Source organism: Sorex araneus, chromosome 5 (assembly GCF_027595985.1).
Source record: "Sorex araneus isolate mSorAra2 chromosome 5, mSorAra2.pri, whole genome shotgun sequence".
In the NCBI taxonomy this organism is placed as follows: domain Eukaryota; kingdom Metazoa; phylum Chordata; class Mammalia; order Eulipotyphla; family Soricidae; genus Sorex; species Sorex araneus.
Window position 1 is genome coordinate 161477200 of NC_073306.1, and position 21232 is coordinate 161498431.

Here is a 21232-nt window from a genome sequence, read left to right on the forward strand (position 1 = left end):
CCGGCCCCAAGAATTCATTTTTTGAACAACATACTCAAGTATCCAAAAAGTATGTGAAAGGGTTTCTTTGAGAATGGCTTATAGTATGAATAGTTAGCAATGGAAATCTGTATCAATGTATCTGCTTATGTACCTTTTTTTCTATATAAATAATGTTTTGATAGGATATTGATGTTTGGAAATGCATTCATACTGGATACTTTCTCTTGGGTCATCCAGTATATTAACTCATTAAGATCCCTTCTATGATACCGTCTTCTCTAATTCTTCAGTTTAAGAAGGTATATTAAGTACTTCGGGTATGTACAGTAGTGGCGGGGTGTTTGTTAGCTCATTTAAATGTCATTCCATGTCTGCTTTGGGACCGCAGTGAGTTGTCATTGGCTTTTAACAAAGATTAGCACAAAAACTGCATTTTCATCCTAATAGTAGCAGATGTAACACTGAGACACTGTGCCTCAGTATGTTTTATATGTACACACACACACACACACACACACGTATTTTTTCCTGTGATATATTCCGAGCTTTGCTCAGGTCCTTTTCCTGATTCTGCTCAGCAATGATCCCTGGTACTGCTCAGATCATGTGTGGTGCCAGGGATTCTGATCAGGATTGGCTGAATGCAAGGCAAATTAGTGCCTTACTTCTGTACTACTTCTCTGACCCACACATTACTACTCTGTAGATTTGTATCTACATACTAAATTCATGGGGATTGTCTTGTCAAATGCCTACAGGGGTTTCTTCCATAATGCCATATATTTCTTAATACATCTTGTTTTACAAAGTCACTGTCATCCTGTTGCTCATCGATTTGTTCGAGCAGGCACCAGTAACGTCTCTCATTGAGAGACTTATTGTTACTGCTTTTGGCATATCCAATATGCACGGGTAGCTTGCCAGGCTCTGCCGTGTGGGCTCCATACTCTCGGTAGCTTGCTGGGCTCTCTGAGAGGGGCAGAGGAATCCAACAAGGGTCGGCTGCGTGAAAGGCGAACACCCAACTGCTGTGCTAAGTCTTCGGAGCTGAGATCTGAAACAGGCTACTCGAAACCTGGTGAACTCCGATCTAACCAAGCAACAGCAATTCTAATTTTTAAAAAGTTTGGGCTGGAGAAGTATAGGGGTTAATTCTCTGTAGGTTCCTGTCTCTTACCCCGGGTCTGATTCCTGGCACAGCATATATAAATCCCTGAACGCTGCCAGGGATCAATTCTGAGCCCAGAGCCAGGAATAACCCATGAACACCACCAGGTGTGACCCAAATACTAAATAAAATAATAAACACTAGCATTTGTTTGTTACATGAACAGCTATCATTTGAGTCTTAAACCGTGGGCCTCCTCCTTTCCATATTTTGGAAGGGCACTGCTTCTATGAACTTAGTTTCATTAACATTAAAAATCCTGTATTGGCTGGAATGATAGCACAGAGGGTAGGGCGTGTGCCTTGCATGCGGCCAACCCGGGTTCGATTCCCAGCATCCCATATGGTCCTGTGAGCACTGCCAGGGGTAATTCCTGGGGGGCGGAGCGCGCCTCATGCAAGCGCCACATGCTCACTGCTGCACTGCCTGCTCCCGGTTTCCAGACATCAGTGACCGTTGGGTCCTATGTCGCGCCGGGCCCTCCAGAGGCTGAGAGGGGGAACAGCACGGGCAGGAGGAGCCCCTCAGGCCCAGTGCCCTGCAGTTCGTCCTCCGTGATGATGACAGAGCGGAAGAAGAAGCCGACAAAACGGAAGAAGATGGCCCCAGATGGGAGCCGGCCGGCCGGCGCTCCCGCCCCCCCAGAGAAGGAGGGCATTCGAGTCAACAACCGCTTCGAGCTGATAGACATGGAGGACCTGGAGGAGGGCCCGTGGTGAATGGGGAGAGAGCTGACTGTCTGCTTGTTACCCCCACTGTGACATCGGGCAGCAAGAGGAGGGCCCGGAGCAGAAGTGCGTAGCCCGGGAGCGATGGAGGGGTTTCTGGCAAGGCCACATCCCTCGAGCAGTCTAATGGCAAGTGGCAAACTTCGAAAGAAGAAAAAGAAACAGAAAAATATGAAAAACTCTGCAGGAGAAAGCTGGGAAAATGGGCTAAAAGATATTGATCGCATCTTGGAGAGGATCGAGGACAGCAGCGGCCTGGCCCAGCCTGGCCCGCCGCCCCTAAGCACCAAGAGGCACATCCTCTATGTGGAGCACAGACACTTGAATCCAGACACAGAACTGAAGAGGTATTTTGGTGCCCGAGCAGTCCTTGGGGAGCAGAGGCCTCGGCAAAGACAGCGTGTGTACCCCAAGTGCACGTGGCTGACGACCCCCAAGAGTACCTGGCCCCCGTATACCAGACCAGGCTTATCCATGCGACTGCTGGAGTCCAAGAAAGGCCTGTCGTCCTTCACGTTTGAGCACAGCGAGGAGTACCAGCACACGCAGTACAAGTTCCTGGCTGCCGTGGACTCCATGGAGCCAAACAACATCGTGGTGCTGCTCCAGACCAGCCCCTACCACGTGGACTCCCTCCTGCAGCTGAGTGACGCCTGCTGCTTCCAGGAGGACCCAGAGATCGCCCGAGATCTTGTGGAGCGAGCCCTGTACAGCATGGAGTGTGCCCTGCACCTGCTCTTCAGCCTAACCAGTGCTGCCGGCTGGACCACAGCAGACCTGAGAACAGGAGCTTCTACCTGGCTCTCAACAAGCAGATGAGCTTCTTAGAGAAAAGAGGCTGCCCCGGCACAGCGCTGGAGTACTGCAAGCTCATCCTGAGTCTGGAATCCGAGGAGGACCCCCTGTGCATGCTGCTGCTGGTGGACCACCTGGCCTTGCGGCTCGAAACTACAAGTACCTCATCCGCCTCTTCCAGGAGTGGGGGGCGCACCGGAAACTCTTCGTGCTCCCCAACTTTGCCTTCTCTTTGCCTTTGGCCTATTTTCCTGCTGAGTCAGCAGTCAGACCTGCCGGAGGAGGTCAGCTCTGCCCGAGACCAGGCGTTTGTCCTCATCCGCCAGGCTTTCGTCTTGTTCCCTGGACTGCTCATGCCATTGTTGGAGTACTGAAGTGTGCGACCCGACTCTGCTGTGACCAACCACCGCTTCTTCCAACCTGCGGCTGAGATAAGCCAGCCTTCTGCGGTGAGCCAGCTGGTGAGCCTGTACTTCGGGCAGTCCCACTTCCTCTGGAAGGAGCCGGCCACCATCAGCTGGCTGGAGCAGAACGCCCACGTGGTGCTGCAGGCTGTGGACGCACCATATGGTCCCCCAAGCACTTCCAGGAGTGATTCCTGAGTGCATGAGCCAGGAGAAACCCCTGTGCATTGCTGAGTATGAACAAATAACAATAAAAAATAATTCTTTGTATATAGCCTTCTGCCTTAATTGTTTTGGTAGTTGGGGATGTTTTGCAGCCACATATTCTATATTTTGTCAAGTATGTTAACCTAACTTAAATAGTATCTTCTAAAGCCACTAAATCAAACCTATATACAGTGAAAGAAAATGGTTTTGTGGATTTTCAGCTTTCTCTTAAAATGCGCATTTACTTCTAATTAAATTTTTAATTGTGGGACTAGAGCACAGCAGGTAGGGCGTTTGCCTTGCATGCGGCCAATCCAGGTTCGATTCCCAGCTTCCCATATGGTCCCCCGAGCACTGCCAGGAGTAATTCCTGAGTGTATGAACCAGGAGTAACCCCTGTGCATTGCCGGGTGTGACCTAAAAAGCCAAAAGATATATATATTTTTAATTGTGAGGGCTGGAGTGATAGTGCAGTGGGTAGGGCATTTGCCTTGCACGCGGCCGACCTGGGTTTGATCCTCAGCATCCCATATGGTCCCCTGAGCACTGCCAGGAGTAATTCCTAAGTGCAGAGCCAGGAATAACCCCTAAGACCGCTGGGTGTGTCCCAAAAAGCCCCCCCCCAAAATTGTGAAAGGTTTGTTTCCATTCTTCTAAAATATTAATATGCTAGGAAAGATCATTTATGACCCACCGAAACTTTCTTTTATCCCAACACTATTTCTCTATTACTCAGCTGCATAAGAAGTAATTTACAGCAGAGAAACCCATTACATTAGAAAAGACTTTTTGTTCTGATTTGAATTGTTAAATGCATAGGTGAGTGGCATAGAAGTATTAGTTTTGGAATTAGAAAGATCAGACATTGAATTGTGGCTCTGCCATTTAAATGTCATTTTCTGCAAGTTACTTGACTTATTGAAGCTCAGATTCTCTTTATATAATGGAATTATCCGTAGAATGGCAGTAAAAAGTGAGATAATGCTAGGCAATATTTTTTACACTCTGAATTTAATAATGTTAATTACCTGCAATTGTCACTTATAATTCACAGTATTCTTAAGAGCATGACATAACATTTACCACTACTAAAAGGCTTTCACTAAATTGAACTTTTTTTTCTTGCCTTCTCTCCTTTGTCATTGCCTTGTCTCTGTTGATGTGGTGGTAGCTGCTCCGTTGTAGTGTCACATGGGGCACCCTGCCATCGAAGCTCTGGGAATTCCCGGACAGCAGAATTGGTAGACTGGGTGCAGGTTGGCATCAGTGATTGAACTCAGGGCTTCATGCTTTCAGGGTATTTGCCGGCTAGCCATTGCTTGGGGTGACCTGAGTTCTCTCCTTATCCTATGTTCAGCATCACTTTGTTTTGAGTTATTCCGTGTACTGTTACATATTTGTAATATAGGTAGGCTAGTTTATGTAGCTGCTCCCCATTTGATGTACAGTTGTGTTTTTCTTTTTGGGAAATGATACAGTAAATTTCTCTGTACCAAATAGATGTATTTTTGTAGGACTTAGTAAAATTAAGAGCTGTAAAGATAGACACACATATGCAAACATGCATGCATACATGCATACACCTTAGATTTGAACAAATGCTTCCAAATTGTTCTCCAAATGATGGTCATAATAGCTAACACCCCTGTGCATATGTTTGTGTGTTTACACGTATATAGTAGGGCATAATACTAGATTTCAGTAGGAATTGGAAAGAAGGGGAAAGCATAAAGGCAGGGCAGCATAGTAGATGAAAGTGGGAGTAAAAAAATCTGGTTGGTCTGGTTGGAATGTAGGAAGCACGAGAGGCAATCTTAGGGAAGATGAATCCAGAAAGGTGGGTCGGGCTGTAGGTGTCTTCGTAGTATGCTGTTGCTCAGAACCCCAGACTTGAATAGATATGGAGGTCTTTCAACTTTATACTCAAGCTCTGTTTCAGAGATGTGCGCAATAATTGTGTGAAGGCCAATTTTTTGGTGAAGTAGATTGGCTCTGAGGCTATTGTAGCAATATTAGGCCATGGTTAAAGTTGTGGTGTTAGCAGTGAAGGAAAGAGCGTAATCACATATGAGCAGTGACTCCAAGTTAAAGTCATTATAAGATTTGGAGGCTTAGAGTAAGAAGAAAAAAGATAGAAATAGTGTAACTGTTTTTTAAGTGACTAGGGGTTGCTTTTAAAGAAGATAATAAAAAACAGAATGAAAGATAGGCTTGGGAAATAAAGGGGAGATTTGCAGAAATAATGGAATAAGATAAATTTTCTTGTAGATATAATTTTACAAGATGTGTTCAGCTTTATTGTGGTAATCACATAGCAAAATTAGATAACTGTGCTATTCATTGGTTTTAAGTAAATTCACATTGTAAAATTTTCACCACCTATATCATCTTCCTAATCTGGAACTCTGGCCCATTAAACAGTAGTTCCCCCATTTACCTGTGCCCAGAATCCTACTGTCTATGAATTTCACTGGTTTCAGTTGTTCAGATACGCAATATTTGCCTTTTTGTGAGTGATTTATTTTGCTTAGTGCAGTGTCTTCAAGCTTTATCCAAAGTATGATAAAATATTTCAGACTATTTCTTTTTGGGGGGATGGGAGACATACCTAGTAGTGCTTAGGGCTTCCTCTTGGCTCTATGCTTAGTGATCATTTCTGCTGGAGTTCTGGGGACCATATGAGGTGTGGAGAATAGAACCCAAATTAGCCACATGCAAGGCAAGCGCCTTGCCTGCTATGCTCATAGATTCTGCCCCTGAAATATTCCTCTGTGTGTGTGTGTGTGTGTGTTTGTGTGTGTGTGCGAGCGAACTTGTGCTTGTACGCATGCATGTGTCTGTGTTTTGTTTTGGGGCCACACCCTGTGATTACTCCTACCTTCTTACTCAAGAATCACTCCTGGCTATGCTCAGGGATGTCAGAATCAAACCCTGGTCAGCTATGTGCAAGGCAAGCGCCTTACCTGCTGTACTGTGGCTGTGGGCCAGTATATTTCTTTTTTTGAAAAAGGGGCCCAAAGACCAGGTAGTGTGCTGAGCAGGGCTTATGCTTATACATTGGATAAGATAAGTGATCATAAAAATAGGGATGAGTGAGTTTGCCATCAAGTAAGTGCACCCTCTTAATTGTGAAATAGTCTCCAAGACCATGATTGGTCTGTGACGATAATTTTCCAGTTTAAAACGAGAACATGAAGTAAGAATAAGTCCATTTTTATTTTAGCAGAGTTGTAATTTAGACCCACGGCCTGAAATTGTGACATGCATTATTAATACTTTCAGCGCTGCTCCATCTCCAGAAAATGTGTTATGCTTTGGAAATCATTAACATACAATTTTTCTTGGCATTTCTTTCCTATTAAAACATACACCTACATAAATTGCGGCACATCAAAATGTCTTAACAGTTGGCCTTGGAAAATTGAAATCCATGAAGAGAATACAAAACATATATGAAGAATAGCAACAGAAAATTAAGACAGTAGATCAAAACAAGTGTCCCAAGAGATTTTTTTAAATTAGCTGTCTCAGGGGCCAGAGGTGGTACAGCAAGTGAGTCATGTGCCTTGTACACAGCTGACTCGGATTTGATCTATGCCCCTGTATATTCATGGCTCTGAGTGCTTCCAGGGGGCCCAGTCATGCCCTTCTTCCCCCACAAACTTAGTTGTTATTGCTTACTTTCTTTTGGTGTGTTGTTGCAATGGTATGTGTGTAAGGGCAGGATTCCTGTATACATGCTTGGTTGTGGTGCTTATGCACTTGGCTGTGGTTCATACATCTTTTTAGTTGTGGGGCTCGTATAAATCTGATTGGATGTGGCTGTCAATTTCTGTGGTCCCAGGGATCAAACTCACAGTCAACACTTGCAGTGTAAGTTCTTTAGTCACTGAGCCAGCAGCCACCTGGATTTTGTCTTTGAATTAGTCTTCATAATTAGAGGATTTTTTGGTTTTTAATTTAGTTTTGGGTATGTAACTGATTCTGATATTTATATACATTGCAGAGTGATCACTACAGTAAGTCAGGCTAACATCCATAACTAACTACAGTTAATATTTTTTTCTTATCATGGCTTTAAGTTTTACTCTCTCAGTAACTTCCAAATACACAATGCAATACAGTGCAGTATTAGTTACAACACTATCTGCTCTGATTTACCTATTTTGTAGCTTGGAGTTTGTGCTTTTTAACTACCTTCTCTCATTCCTCATCAGCCCCCACTGCTTCTCTTCTGTTAATCAGCAGTTTTGATTCTGTGAGTTTGGTTTTTGTTTGTTCGTTTTTCAGATTGCTCCTATGAAACTGTAAGGGTTTTTGTCTCTGTGTGGTGTATTCAGTTGCATAATGCCTTTGAGCTAAGGTTCATTCGTTTTGTTGCACATGGTGTAAGATGTCATTGGAGGGGGCGGTGTCTGGAGGTGTGGTGTTGTAGTAAAGAGTAAGCCTCTTTGTACACGTTTAAAAAATTATTTTTTTAAATTTAGGGCGGGAGGTTGATTCTGTTCCTGGGTATGCTCAGGGCTTACTCCTGGCTCTGCTCAGGGGTCACTGTTGGTGGTGGTTAGGGAACCACATGTGGTGCTAGACATTGAACCATGTGCAAGGCAAGCCTTAAACCATGTACAAGCTCTGACCCTCATACATATTTTCTTACTTAGTCCATGGATGTATGTGTGTTGGTTTATAAATCATGTTTGCTACTGTAAATAATGCTGTAGGGAGCATGGGGCTGCATGTGTCTTTCTTTCCGAGTTAGTGTTTGTTCTCTTTAGGTTGTTACTCAGAAGTAGAGCTGTTGCATCAGACAGTGGTTCTGTTATTTTGTGCGTGAGAGGCACACGTAATGGTGCTCAGGGCTTGCTCCTGGTTCTGCACTCATTTCTGGTAGTTCTTAGGGAATCCTATGGGGTTCAGGGATCAAACCTAGATCTCTTACATGTAAGGTAAGCCCCCTACCTGCTATTCTCACTCCGGACATGATGGTTCTATTTTTCAGTGTTTGGAGACTCCCTACACCATTTTCCCATAGCACCTGCACCAGTGTACATTCCCAACAGTAGTCCAAAAGGCTCCCTTTTCTCCACATCCTTGCCAACACTTTAAGGATAACTTCTGACAGGCAAAGTGATAGCTCATCATGGTTTTCTTTGCATTTTTCTCACGATTAGTGATATAGTGCTCTTTTCTATTTATGTTTTGACTTTTTGTATATCTTCTTGAAAAAAATTTGTTCCAATCCTCTGCCCATTTTTAAATTGTTTATTTTTTTGCTATTGAGTTTGTGAGTTTTAAAAATATAATGATTAAAACCCTTTGGAAATTTTCTTAGACATTCTTACCTTTCTTTCTTTCTTTCTTTTTTTTTTTTTTCTTTTTGGGTTACACCCAGCGTTGCACAGAGGTTACTCCTGGCTCATGCACTCAGGAATTACTCCTGACGGTGCTTGGGGGACCATATGGGATGCTGGGAATAGAACCTGGGTTGGCTTCGTGCAAGGCAAATGCCCTGCCCACTGTGCTATCACTTCAGCCCCTCTTATCAAATTTTTAAACTCTTGACAGGTTTGGCTAATTATTAAAGCACTTGTTTTTAAAAAAATTTCAGGGGCTGGAGCAATAGCACAGCGGGTAGGGCATTTGCCTTGCACGCGGCCAACCTGGGTTTGATTCCCAGCATCCCATATGGTCCCCTGAGCACCACCAGGGGTGGTTCTTGTGCAGAGCCAGGAGTAACCCCTGTGCATCGCCAGGTGTGACCCAAAAAGCAAACAAATAATAATAATGAAATAAAAAATAATAATTTTATTCATCAAAAGAGAAATTCTAACTTAACGCAAGAGTGATGTGTCACATCTCCCTACATTTTGAAGAACACTGATTAATCGCATTCAGTTCTGTGAGAGGAGTCTTGCAGGTGTGAGGCTGGCATGGCCATTAGTCCCATCCTTGGCGTCTCACCACAGCCTTGAGCCCAGTAATTCTGCTGTTTGGGGTTCCCTCTGTCACAGCAGTGGGTGTGAGTATTACAGTAAAAAGTGTCAGCACTGCAGCCAGGTTTGTGGGACTCCCCATACCTGTCACTGTAGAAACAGGGAAGGGACCAAAATATCAGAGCAGATGGAGAGGTGGGATACTTCATGAAAACTACTTGAGTGGCATCTAATACCAACTGCTGAAGACGTCTCAGATCTTCATTTCTCTCCTTTGGACTTGGACTACAAATCTTGGAGCCGTTGTTGTTTTCTTTTTTCTTTCATCTGCATGGTCCAGTATGTCCTAAGGTGTTGCCAGCTAGTTTTGTCTAATAAGTTCACAGTTGGACTGGGATGGTAGCGTAGAGGGCTACTGTGCATGTGGCAGGAACTCCTGGCACCTTGTGGGCCCTGGAGCAGTGCTGCCAGGAGTGACCCCCAAGCTGTGTAGGGGTAGCCTTCGAGTACCACCCACCCGTGTGGTCCCATATAAAACTTCAGAAGCGTGCAGTTGTAGCCCGTGACACTTCTGCTTAGCTGCTTCCCTGGTCCCTACCGCTTCCTTATCTCATGCTCAGCAGCCGGTCTTGCAGATCTTGCTCTGCCTAGATCTGTATCTTCCCCATTTAGAAAATTCAGAGTAAAATTCCCTAAATCTTCTTGATCTGTTTGTTGTCTTTCCCATGTCCAAGTGGGAGTATTTACACTCCCATACCCAAACCCACCTAAACACACACAAACTCAGTTAAACTCTGAACTCCTAATGCTCTTTGTAGGTTCTGTGTGATATCGCTGTCTCCTGACTGAAGCACTCATAACTCCTGTTTATCCACCTCGGTGAGGGCTCACTTAAAATTGCACCCATCCTTGTCTTCTTTGTCTCCATAGCATTGACCACCACCTGATATGATGCTCTAATTCAGTTCTTAGCTCTGTGTTGCCAAGTGTGGTCTGATTTGTATATACGCTGAAGCATTTTTCAAAGGGACCAACACATTATACATATTCAAATAATTGTTGCACTAATTTGTCAAGAGAAAGACTACATGAAGGCATAAGAACCACAGATTGGATCATCACCCACAAGATTGGAATGTATTTAATGTGAGGTTTGTTTTTTCTTTTTGCTTTTTTTTGCATCACACCTGGCGATGATCAGGGTTTACTCCTGACTTTACACTCAGGAATCACTCCTTGGTGGTGCTCAGGGGACCATATGGGATGCTGGGAATCCAACCCAGGTTGGCCACATGCGAGGCAAACACCCTACCTGCTATGCTATTGCTCCAGTCCCTAATGTGAGTTTTTAAAATTTAAAGCTTGGGGCAGGAGTGATAGTACAGTGGGTAGGGCATTTGCCTTGCATGCAGCTGAACCTGATTTGACCCCTGGCATCGCATATGGTCCCCTGAGCACCACCAGGAGTAACTCCTGTGTGTAGAGCTCTGAGCATTGCTGGATGTGACCCAAAAAGATAAAAGAGAGGGGGGAAAAAGAAAATGTAAAGCTTAAGCATTCTTTGAATGTTAACATATCCCTAGGAAAATGTATTGCTTTATTTTATTTTTACGGTGCTGGGGATTGAACCTAGGTCTTTTTATGTGCAAGGCATGTGCTGAGCCATATCCCCTGCTGTTTTGTTTTGGGGCCACATCCAAGAGTACGCAGGCTACTCCTGGCTTGGTTGGTCAGGGTGCCGGTTGCAGTGGTGCCAGGGATCGAACCTTAGGCATGTGCTCTAGCCCTTTGAGCTGGCTCCGAAGCCCCTTCATTTGGATTTAAAAATTATGGCATTAGCCTACATGTACCTGATTGTGCGTTCAGAATTACTAAGTCCTTTTGCTTGCTGGAAGCAGTGTTTTAAGTTTATGCATTATTTAGGGATTATTGTGGGCTTGTGCAGGTATTATCTATAAGAGAAATTGTGACGAGTCCGAAGTTCCATATCCAATAAGTTTCTATTCCAAATACAGAACATGGTCAGCACATTTCTTATATTCATGACCTCAAATCTTTCAAGTGACCACACTTCACTTCTCTTTTTCTTTGGCACACCTGGCGGTGCTCAGGCTCTCCCCCAGCCTGTGCTGGGCTCGGAACCCAGGGCTCCTGCGTGCGAAGACTGCTTCAGTGCCTGGAGCCATCTGTCCAGCCCCCTGCTCTAAATTCTAATTTGAGATGTAGAATTTTTGGCATTTTTCAGTATTTTTTCTCAGTCCTAAAAATGAAAGAAGCGCCTGTTGATGTGTTTGATTTGAACAAATACACAATAGTGTTGATAAGTTTACTACATTCCTTCCCTTCTCATCCTTGTCACTTTTTTTTTTTTTTCTTTTTGGGTCACACCCAGCGATGCTCAGGGGTCACTCCTGGCTCTGCACTCAGGAATTACCCCTGGCCGTGCTCACGGGGCCATAGGGGATGCTGGGAATCGAACCCGGGTTGGCCGCGTGCAAGGCAAACGCCCTACCTGCTGTGCTATCACTCCAGTCCCCCTTGTCACTTTTTGAACCACTGTTATTTCTATTGTTATTTTCCCATTTTTTGGGTGGGGCACACCTGGCAGTGCTCAGGCTTGCTCTTGACTCTGGGTTCCGTGATCACTCCTGGCAGTGCTCCGGGAATCATAAAGGATGCCAGGGATTGAACCCAGGTCTGCTCGTGTCAGGCAAATGCCCTCCCTTAAAGCTTAAGCGTTCTTTGAACGTAATTACTCGCTGTACTACATCTTCGGCCCCATGAACCACTGTTCTTTCAGCTCCTGATGTCCCACTTCCTGGTCTAGCTTTAGACTCCTGCGAAGATAACAACTTGTCAACACTAATCCAAATGAAAAAGGATTGGGGAGCCAGGAGTAAGCCCTGAGCACCACCGGGTGAGGTTCCCCTCCACATCCCAACCACCCTTCCCAAAATACAAGTATGGGAATGTGCACTTGCACCCATGTATTGTCAGCTGTATTTATATTTAAATCATCTTTGCTGTGCCACCTAGAGTTCAAGGGGAAAATGCAGGTGTATTTAGGTGCTTCCAGCTTTTAAAGCTGTATCAGTGGTACCCAAGAGTGCGGGTGTTAAAGCACTTGCCTGGCACATGGCCAGCCCTGCTTTGATTCCTGGGATTGTATCTGGAGTGACCCCATCCCAGCACTGCAGCATGTCTCCCCAAAGCCTGAACAGATACATAGACATGAGGCAATTTTACTGAAAATTAGGAGTCTGCAGTGTTTTATAGGGACCATGGACACTGATGCTTAATGAGGTGGGCCTAGTGCTTTTTCTGTTCATGCTTGCCTGGTGGTGCAGGCCTGGCATTTCAGTGCTTGGACAGTGCAGTGGGTTGGCTGGATTATGCCTGGTGACTATATTTGACTAGGATCTAACTCAGGCCCTAAGCATGACAGACATCCATGCTAGGTATGCACTTGACCACTGGTGCTTTCTCCCATGCATTCTGTACATTGTTATTAAGGCCATGTCCAGTGATGGGACCCTGGAGAATCTGGGATCAAACTGGTCATCACATGTATGGCACGTTTTCTTAATGTGTGAGCTACATCCCTGGCCCCAGGATTATTTAAAGAAAAGAGCTTTCCAGTTGGAAGTTCATTAAAAGTGAAATTATCTGAATAACTACTGTAATTGCTAGATTGCAAATGTTATTTTAGTGACAGGTCCCACTGATTCTGAGGTTAGCTTCTTGGTGCTATGTAGTTGACACCCGCTTACTTGCAGGGTGTAGTTAAAGAATACAGTCGGGGCTGGAGTGATAGCACAGTGGGTAGGGCATTTGCCTTGCACGTGGATGACCCGGGTTTGATTCCCAGCATCCCATATGGTCCCCCAAGCACCACCAGGGGTAATTCCTGAGTGTATGAGCCGGGTGTGACCCAAAAAGCAAAAAAAAGTAGTCTTAGGATTGGGTAGATGGCTTAAAGGGCTGTGAGAAGCCCCAGGTTTGATTTCTGTGCACCACCATCAGATGTGACCCAAAACAAAACGGTATAAAACAAACTCAGGTTTACTGTCAAGAATGGAAATCAGACTTGGTCATGATTCTAGAAAAGAGCCACTGAATGCTACACATCTGAACCAGTTCCGGGTTTAGTTTTACATTAGAAATTCTTACTGTATTGGGGCCGGAGCGATAGCACAGCGGGTAGGGCATTTGCCTTGCATGCGGCCGACCCAGGTTCAATCCCCGGCATCCCATATGGTCCCCCAAGCACCGCCAGGAGTAGTTCCTGAGTGCAAAGCCAGGAGTAACCCCTGAGCATTGCTGGGTGTGACCCAAAAAGAAAAAAAAAAAAAAGAAACTCTTACTGTATTACCTTTGGTAAAAACTAGGTCTTTGGTTGAAATTCCTATATTAAGTGGTTTTCATACTTTTGATAATAACAATGGTTACTTTTCTGTCATCCTTTAGAGTATTTCTAAATACTTGATAAAACTTGCCTGAAAACTAACATCTGTAGATTTTGCTTCATCAATTTGATATTTAGTATTTTTCTTTTTTTTTTTTTCTTTTTGTGTCACACCTGGCGATGCACATGGGTCATTCCTGGCTCTGCACTCAGGAATTACTCCTGGCGGTGCCCAGGGGATCATATGGGATGCTGGGGATCGAACCTAGATTGGCCTCGTGCAAGGCAAACGCCCTACCCGCTGTGCTATCGCTCCAGCCCCGATATTTAGTATTTTTCTTATAGTTTTATTTTGGAGGGGGAAGGTGCCAAGGAGTGGGCTCAGTGCCTCATGCATGTGAAACATGTGTTTTCCCCACTGAACCACAGCCCTGGCCCCTTCGTGCAGATTTCTTGTATCTAATATGCTTGTGTGAAGTTGATTTTGGTTAAAACACCACCTTGAGTTGGCATGTCCTGGATTGAGTTGAGGCACTTAGGTTAAATTTGTCTGTCATTCCTAGTCTCATTTTTGCACCTTACTCATATAGCATACTCGTATGATAGTTTTATGTCCCTGTTCCTGCTGTTCGGGGGGTGGGGCGGAATAGTATGTGCAAAGACCCATGTATGTGCGAAGATGGAAATACCATGGGGATATTTGGGAAACTGTACAAAGTTCTGGATTGCTGAAATGAGCTTTCCTCTACCCCTTTCCCGCTGCTTTTGAAGTGACCGGGTCTTAAACCTGCTTGCTGGGAGTGACTGTGATACTCTGATTCTGGTCCCAGCACTTGGTTTTGTTGCACTTGCCTGAGTTGCACTCATGTGGCTACGTCAGAGAGCATATACTTTGTCACAGTGCTCCTCAAACTGTGCTCAGCACAGGGGATAGCACCAGAGATGGAACTCCCTGCTTGCAAAGCACTTTTAGCCAGAGAACCATTCTCAGCACCTGTAATATAGATCATATTTGCGTGGTCGGAAAAGACCTGAGTCTGGATCAGAGAGACAGTGTGAGAATGTATTGTCTGGGTTGGTCCTAGGGCAATCTGCATCTCATACCTTTTTTTTTGGGGGGGGTCACACCCAGAGAGGCACAGGGGTTACTCCTGGCTTTGCACTCAGGAGTCACTCCTGGCGGTGCTCAGGGGACCATATGGGATGCTGGGAATCAAACCTGGGTTAGTTGTGTGCAAGGCAAACGCCCTACCCGCTGTGCTATCATGTCACTCCAGCCCCATGCATCTCATACCTCTTTCTTAGTTTTGTATACTTACTAAAACACAACTCTTTCTTGGAGTAAGTCTACCTCGGTACATATTAAAATTGCAAATTTCTCTAATGTCTTTTAATGATTTCAGGTTTTTCATTGAGATTTCTGGTGTTTTGAGAGTAACCATCTAATTGATGGTTGAAATAGCAAATGTATGATTAAAGACTTTCTGAAATACTTTCTGACTTTAGATTCTTTATTTAAAAATTTGTTCTGTAGGGGCTGAGCGATAGCACAGCGGGCAGGGCATTTGCCTTGCATGCGGCCGACCCGGGTTCGATCCCTGGCATCCCATGTGGTCCCCCAGGCACTGCCAGGAGTAATTCCTGAGTGCAAAGCCAGGAGTAACCCCTGAGCATCGCTGGGTGTGACCCAAAAAGCAAATAAAATAAAATAAAATAAAATAAAATAAAAATTTGTTCTATTTGTGTGGGTTGGGGTTAGGACCACATCTACCAGTGCTCAGGGCAGTTCTGGCTCAGTGCTCAGGGAGCCATTTGTGATACTCAGGATTTGAAACAAGGTTATCTGCATACAAGGCTTTAATCTCTAGACTGGCTCCTCTTAAATTTTGTTACCTTTTGTTAAGAAAAACAAAGTACAGAAATAAAGGGGATATCACTTCTCGGTCCATTATTTAGAGGGTGACCCAGTAATTGGTTTTGTATTGTGTAATCAATTTTGTGTTTTATTATGTAATCAATTTTGTGTTTTATGACCAGCATTTTAGCACACTTATGACAATAGATTCAATGTTTGTTGGGTCTTTATGTAAATACTTTGGCTGCAATAAAGTCAGAAACCTTGTTTAATATTTGTGTATGGTTAAAAACATTTTTATTTGTACTTTTAAAAATAGTCTTTGCATTTACTAGGTATTTGAGGATCCTTTTCTCCCCACCAGTAGAACTGAAAACATACTTAAGAGGGTCCACTTGCTAAATGTTCCCCTTTTGTCCCAATTTGTCCATTAACCCACCAATTATTGAGACCAATCTTGGTTTCATTAGAAAAGGAGCAAATAGCTATGTGTAAGAGCCCACCGGGTTATTCAGCCTGATACTTATCACTGTATCACTGTCATCCTGTTGTTCATCGATTTGCTCAAGCGGGTGCCAGTAACGTCTTCATTTGTCCCTGTTGCGTGCTAGTGCAGCCCAGTGGCATCTGCTCGCTCCAGGAACATGAAGAGCACATTGCTGTTACTGTTTTTTGGCATATCAAATACGTCACAGCTTGCCAGGCTCTGCCGTGTGCTTATTTAGAAATAAAAAATATATGCCTATAATAAAATAGGAGTCTGAGAGATAGAACAGGGGTCAAGGTTCTTACCCTAATGGTGGTTACATTTATTTGGAGTAACAGGACATGGGAAGTAGTGTTGCTCTCTTCCCAGGAGGTTGTACACATGCACTGTGTGATCAGGTGGTTTGGCACCAGAGCAGGGAAGGGTGGGATGATCTGTGTTGGGGTGTGTCTGAGTGTGTCTGGGTCAGGGCCCTTGTTTTTGCATTAGTTTCTTCCCACTTACTCTGGGTAGGTTTTCTTCAGTTCTTCTGCCACTATCAGCTTTCTAAGAATGAACTACCTTTGTAATCTGTATGCCTCACAATATGCAATAAATAAAAATCTCAGGAATATTTAAATTTTGTGTGTGGGGTAGCACCAGTTGAACCTGGTGCCTTACACATCAAGACAAGTGCTTTGCTGCCCAGCTCTATCCCATATTTGGATCTCCCCTTTTTAGTTCCACTTTTTACTTTGCACATACTTTTTTAAACCCTGCTGGGAACCTTTATCATCTTTTTCTATTAACCTTTAGCCAGCTATTCTGCAAAGTGAAAGTATCAGAAAGTCTGCCTACTTTGTTTCCTTGGAAGCCCCTTTTATGGCTTGCTTTTATTTAAAAAAAATCTGATTAGTCATTCTAACAATTTTAATTGCTATATGACATAAATGTTTGTATATATTGATGATTCATCAACTAGTTTTATTTTGTGTAGCTTGTTTACTTTATTTGTAGAATGCCAAACTTGCAAAAGTAGAATGAATGCTTAGATTTCAAATGTGCTACATATAGACTTCCTACTGTAATCGCTTTAATACGAGTGAAATATTTTTCATGGCATGTATGTAAAAATGGTAGGGTGGGGAAAGGAGGAAAGGACAGATGACTGCCAGGTCAGGCACTGAGCAGCAGTAAAACTTAATAACTGTCTATCTGGACATATAAAGGAAGTTTTAGGAGCTCCAGCACTTTCCAGTGCAGTGACATCCGTGGAGTTAAAGTGATTCACTAGTACTAACTATGGGAGCAGGGTGCTGGGAGGACCCCTGCTGTGTCTTAACAAGCTCCCAATTTAGTTGTGATTTTTCTGCTCTCAGTCAACATGGAAGAGAATATTGGTCTGGCAGCGGTGTGTTCACACCTTCTTTTGGGTTATTTTTATTCCTTGGAGAAGAAAGCTGAGGAATTTTACAGAGTTTTGATTATCAAGAAAGCAGGCGATGGCTGAGATTTTGACCCATGCCTGTAGCTTTCCTTCAGGGAAGTCGCAGGAAAAACAACTCGGTTACATAGCAGTAGCAACAGCAGCATGTTTCTCTTAGTCATGGCAGCAGTTAACACTGTACTAGTGGCTTCACATACCAACACTTAAGTCCTTATGTTTTGTTTTTGTTTTTAAGTCATTGAAATTATGAGACTATCATTCAAATGGAAGCATTATAGTTCTTCGGAACCATTATGATCTCAAAAGGAAAGAATGATACAGATACACTGGCTGAGGTGTGTTGAGGTGCATCGAAGTGTTCCCAGCTGTGCCTTCCCTTAACATGTTCTTGAAGTACCATGGCGTGGATTAAAAGGTATGCTTTAGAAATCTCCTGGTGACCCCCAGGTTCATAGAATGAATACTCATGATTCCATATTTAATACGTATTTTAAGAATTTTTTGGTATTTTGATTGCAGGCATGGTTGATTTATGACAGTGTTTTGTTTAAAAATATCTCACAGGCTGGATGTGGTTTTCCTTGGTTGGTTTTTGGGGCGACACTGGCAGGACTGCAGGGCTGCTCTGGATGTGTGCCCCATGCTTGCTCCCTGCAATGCCCGGGACCCTGCGTTCAGTTGCGAGCCAACTTCCTGGCCCTGAATGCACGATGTTTACACCCCAGCCCCCACTTCTTTTTTTTAAATTTGAGATAGGGCTATAGAAATCACTAGGGTAGGCATTTTCCCACATTTATTTACTAGATACTTGAGGGATTATTCATGTGTTATAATTATTCTTGTAATTATCTTTCTGCTTATAGACTAGTTTCTCTACTGTGATGCCATTTTATGGTAGCCCACCCTAAAAGAAACAGTTGATATGTTCCTTCATTTGGGCGCATTAATTTGACCAACCAGATAACTCTTGCCTAAAGCAATTATATTTATAGTTTGTGCTAGGTTTTTACGGAGACTTTTTACTGAGAGGAGAGTGAGTATAAATAGTGTGATTCTTACCCCTTCAGTGTATGTGTGCAGTGAATCTTCTCTCTGCTTGTGGTATGCGGTTCCACTGTTACTTGTGGTTTCCAATAGTGGTAATTCAAGGCATCTTGCTACCCACATTACCATCAAAATTCTTTAAGATGTTTATGTTCATAACATTTTATTTGAGTGATGTAGTCACAACTATTTCTTAATTATTTGAAATCTTGGAAACCTTGTAATTTTGTACTATCTGCTTTCTACTCAGTATTTTCTTAAGGGTGGTGGAAATGAATCAACTCTGGAACAATGCCAAGTTTATGTTACATTGACTTCAGAATTGTTTATTTTATAGGTAATAAAGAAAATACATTGGGAAGACAGAGGTTGAAATCATGGATAGATAAATTGAATAGAAATACACTGGTGCAGCCTATAATTTACCAAACTATTTTATATGAATACTCTTTTGACATGCCAACAGTCAAATTGTTTTTCTAAAATGCCAGCAGTAAAACTTTTTTTGGGTCACACCTGACAATGCACAGGGGTTTCTCCTGGCTCTGCACTCAGGAACTACCCCTGGTGGTGCTCAGGGGACCATATGGGATGCTGGGAATCAAACCCAGGTCGGCTGCATGCCAGGCAAACGCCCTACCCGCTGTGCTATCACTCCAGCCCCAGTAAAACTCTTTGGGGTAAGGGCACCACACTCAGGAGTGCTTGAGGGGTCCCTCCTAGGGGAGCCAAGCTGGGCTGGGGTTTGTATCAGGACTTCTGGTATGCAGAGCATACGCTCTTGCTCTTCGAGTAGTCACTCCAGCCCCTGAATTCTTATGGAATTTGGTTATTAAACTTGTGAAAAGACAGCTTTATATTAAATTCCAGTCTATCATGACAGTGATCTAATCAAGCTCCACAGGAAAGCTCATTGCTTATTAACTCAGGCTTTGTTCCCCCAACCAGGTATTGTATAATAGCAGCTGCCCTCTGAAAAGCTCTCCTGACAGTGGGCTGGGAGTTCACAAAATATGTTTCTCTGTGATATTTGCCATTTCAACTTAAAATCTCACATTTGGGGGGATAGCAGTTCTGTGTCTGTCTGTTTGAAGAACACAGTTGAGAAAGCCTGTTCCCTTTGAAAGTTGTAGCTTAGTGGTTTAAAAGCCTTAACTTAGTTGCCAACCTGTTTTTCAGGTCTAACACTTGAGGTTTTTTTGGACAGGCTGTAAGAAGGATCGGGGAATGTATACATATTTATGTCAGAGTTACACACAGTACAGTTTTGATCAGGTAGGAAGCCATTATTAGGTAAATGGTGATGAGTAACTTTCATGTCTTTAACCTCTTGCGGGGGAGAGAAGGGTGTTTTATACATTGAATCTTATAACTTCTCTTGTGATCTGCCTGGAATTAAATAGTCCCTATTTCATGTTCCCAATTCTTTGATTTCTTCCCACCTTATTTCCCCACCCTCTTCCCAGCTCATTGCTTGGGGCCCATGCTGGCTGGGAGACCCCCATGACACCCGAGCCCATTGAGCTCTCTCCCACCCCTTTTAGTCTTTGTTCTTTTCTTTTCTTTTTTTTTTTTTTGCCTTTTGGGTCACCCTCGGCAATGCACAGGTGTTACTCCTGGCTCTGCACTCAGGAATTACTCCTGGCGGTACTAGGGGGATCATATGGGATGCTGGGAATTGAACCCGGGTCGGCCGTGTGTAAGGCAAACACCCTACCTGCTGTGCTATCACTCCAGCCCCATTAGTCTCTGTTCTTATCAAGAAGGTGATCTCTAGATTGGTAATGTGTTTTTGATCCTCCAACCCTGCTAGGTTCATTTTTGTGTCCTCTTTAATTTGTATTTTCTATTCATAGGTTTCTGCTCATTCACTGTTGTGTCAAGGTATTAAGGCACCAGGCATGTGGTTCAAGGCACTGGGCTTGTGTCTGGCTTGTGTAAAGTCCTGGGTTTGATCTCTGACACCACATGATGGCCCAGTACTTCTGGGTCTGACCCTGAGGCCTTGAGCACTAGTGCCAGATGTGACCTTCATAGCAATAGTGACCACAAAATTATTCAATGAGTTATGATAAATGTTAAGACTGTTTTAGAATAGAACCTAGAATGTACTGAGTGTAAGGGTATTTCTGGGGTGGGAAAAAACAATTTTTTAAAGACAAATTTATTTGGGGGAATGAAGAGAAGGAGAGAGATACATGGCCAAGAGAATTTGGGCTTCTTCAGAGAGAAAAATGCCAAAAACTTAAAAAAAAATGCTGATCAAAGCAAGACACTTGTGGACATGATGATTGAGCCCTCCCCTTTTTTTTCGACTAAGTGAATGCCTTCCATTGTCACAGATAGTCTCTGAAGTGATAATAGTTTTATTTATGCCTTGTTGAGTAGTGACCAGGATAGATTTCAGTCTGGCTTGCAGGAATATACCATACTCTCTATATGACCTTCAAGAATTCCCTGCCATCCCTTTCATTTGATTTTGTTTTTTTTTTTATCCTTTTCATTTGAAGTAAAGATTATTCCAAGAAAGTAAGGAGTTGAGGAGAAAGGAGACTGTAATAGCATGTCTTGAATGGTATTGGATAAGGCTGTTTTATCAGGTATAAAATATACTTGACAGTGTAGTCTATATAGCCTGTTGCCAGGCATTCTGTGCTTATCATCTCATACATCAGTGGTTTGCAAATTGGCAGTGGCAGTCTGGTTTGAACCCGGTTTACTAAGTAGCTTTCACCCTGTGTCACTAAACAATACAGGAAGGACCACTGTAAGGAATGCCATGATTATATTATACAAGA

General features: G+C 43.6%; 1 protein-coding gene across 2 annotated transcripts in view; it reads left to right on the forward strand.

The window, feature by feature from the left end:
• The window catches only part of RBPJ (recombination signal binding protein for immunoglobulin kappa J region), a 99539-nt gene that overhangs the window by 23282 nt on the left and 55025 nt on the right, over positions 1-21232 (forward strand). The window contains exon 2 of one of the 2 annotated variants that reach the window (XM_055139594.1): positions 17626-17805. The exons of the other annotated variant lie outside the window; for it this stretch is intronic. Coding sequence (XP_054995569.1) covers positions 17789-17805 — 17 coding nt within the window. The 5' untranslated portion in view covers positions 17626-17788. The remainder of the gene's footprint in view (positions 1-17625; positions 17806-21232) is intronic. 2 annotated transcript variants of the gene reach the window in all.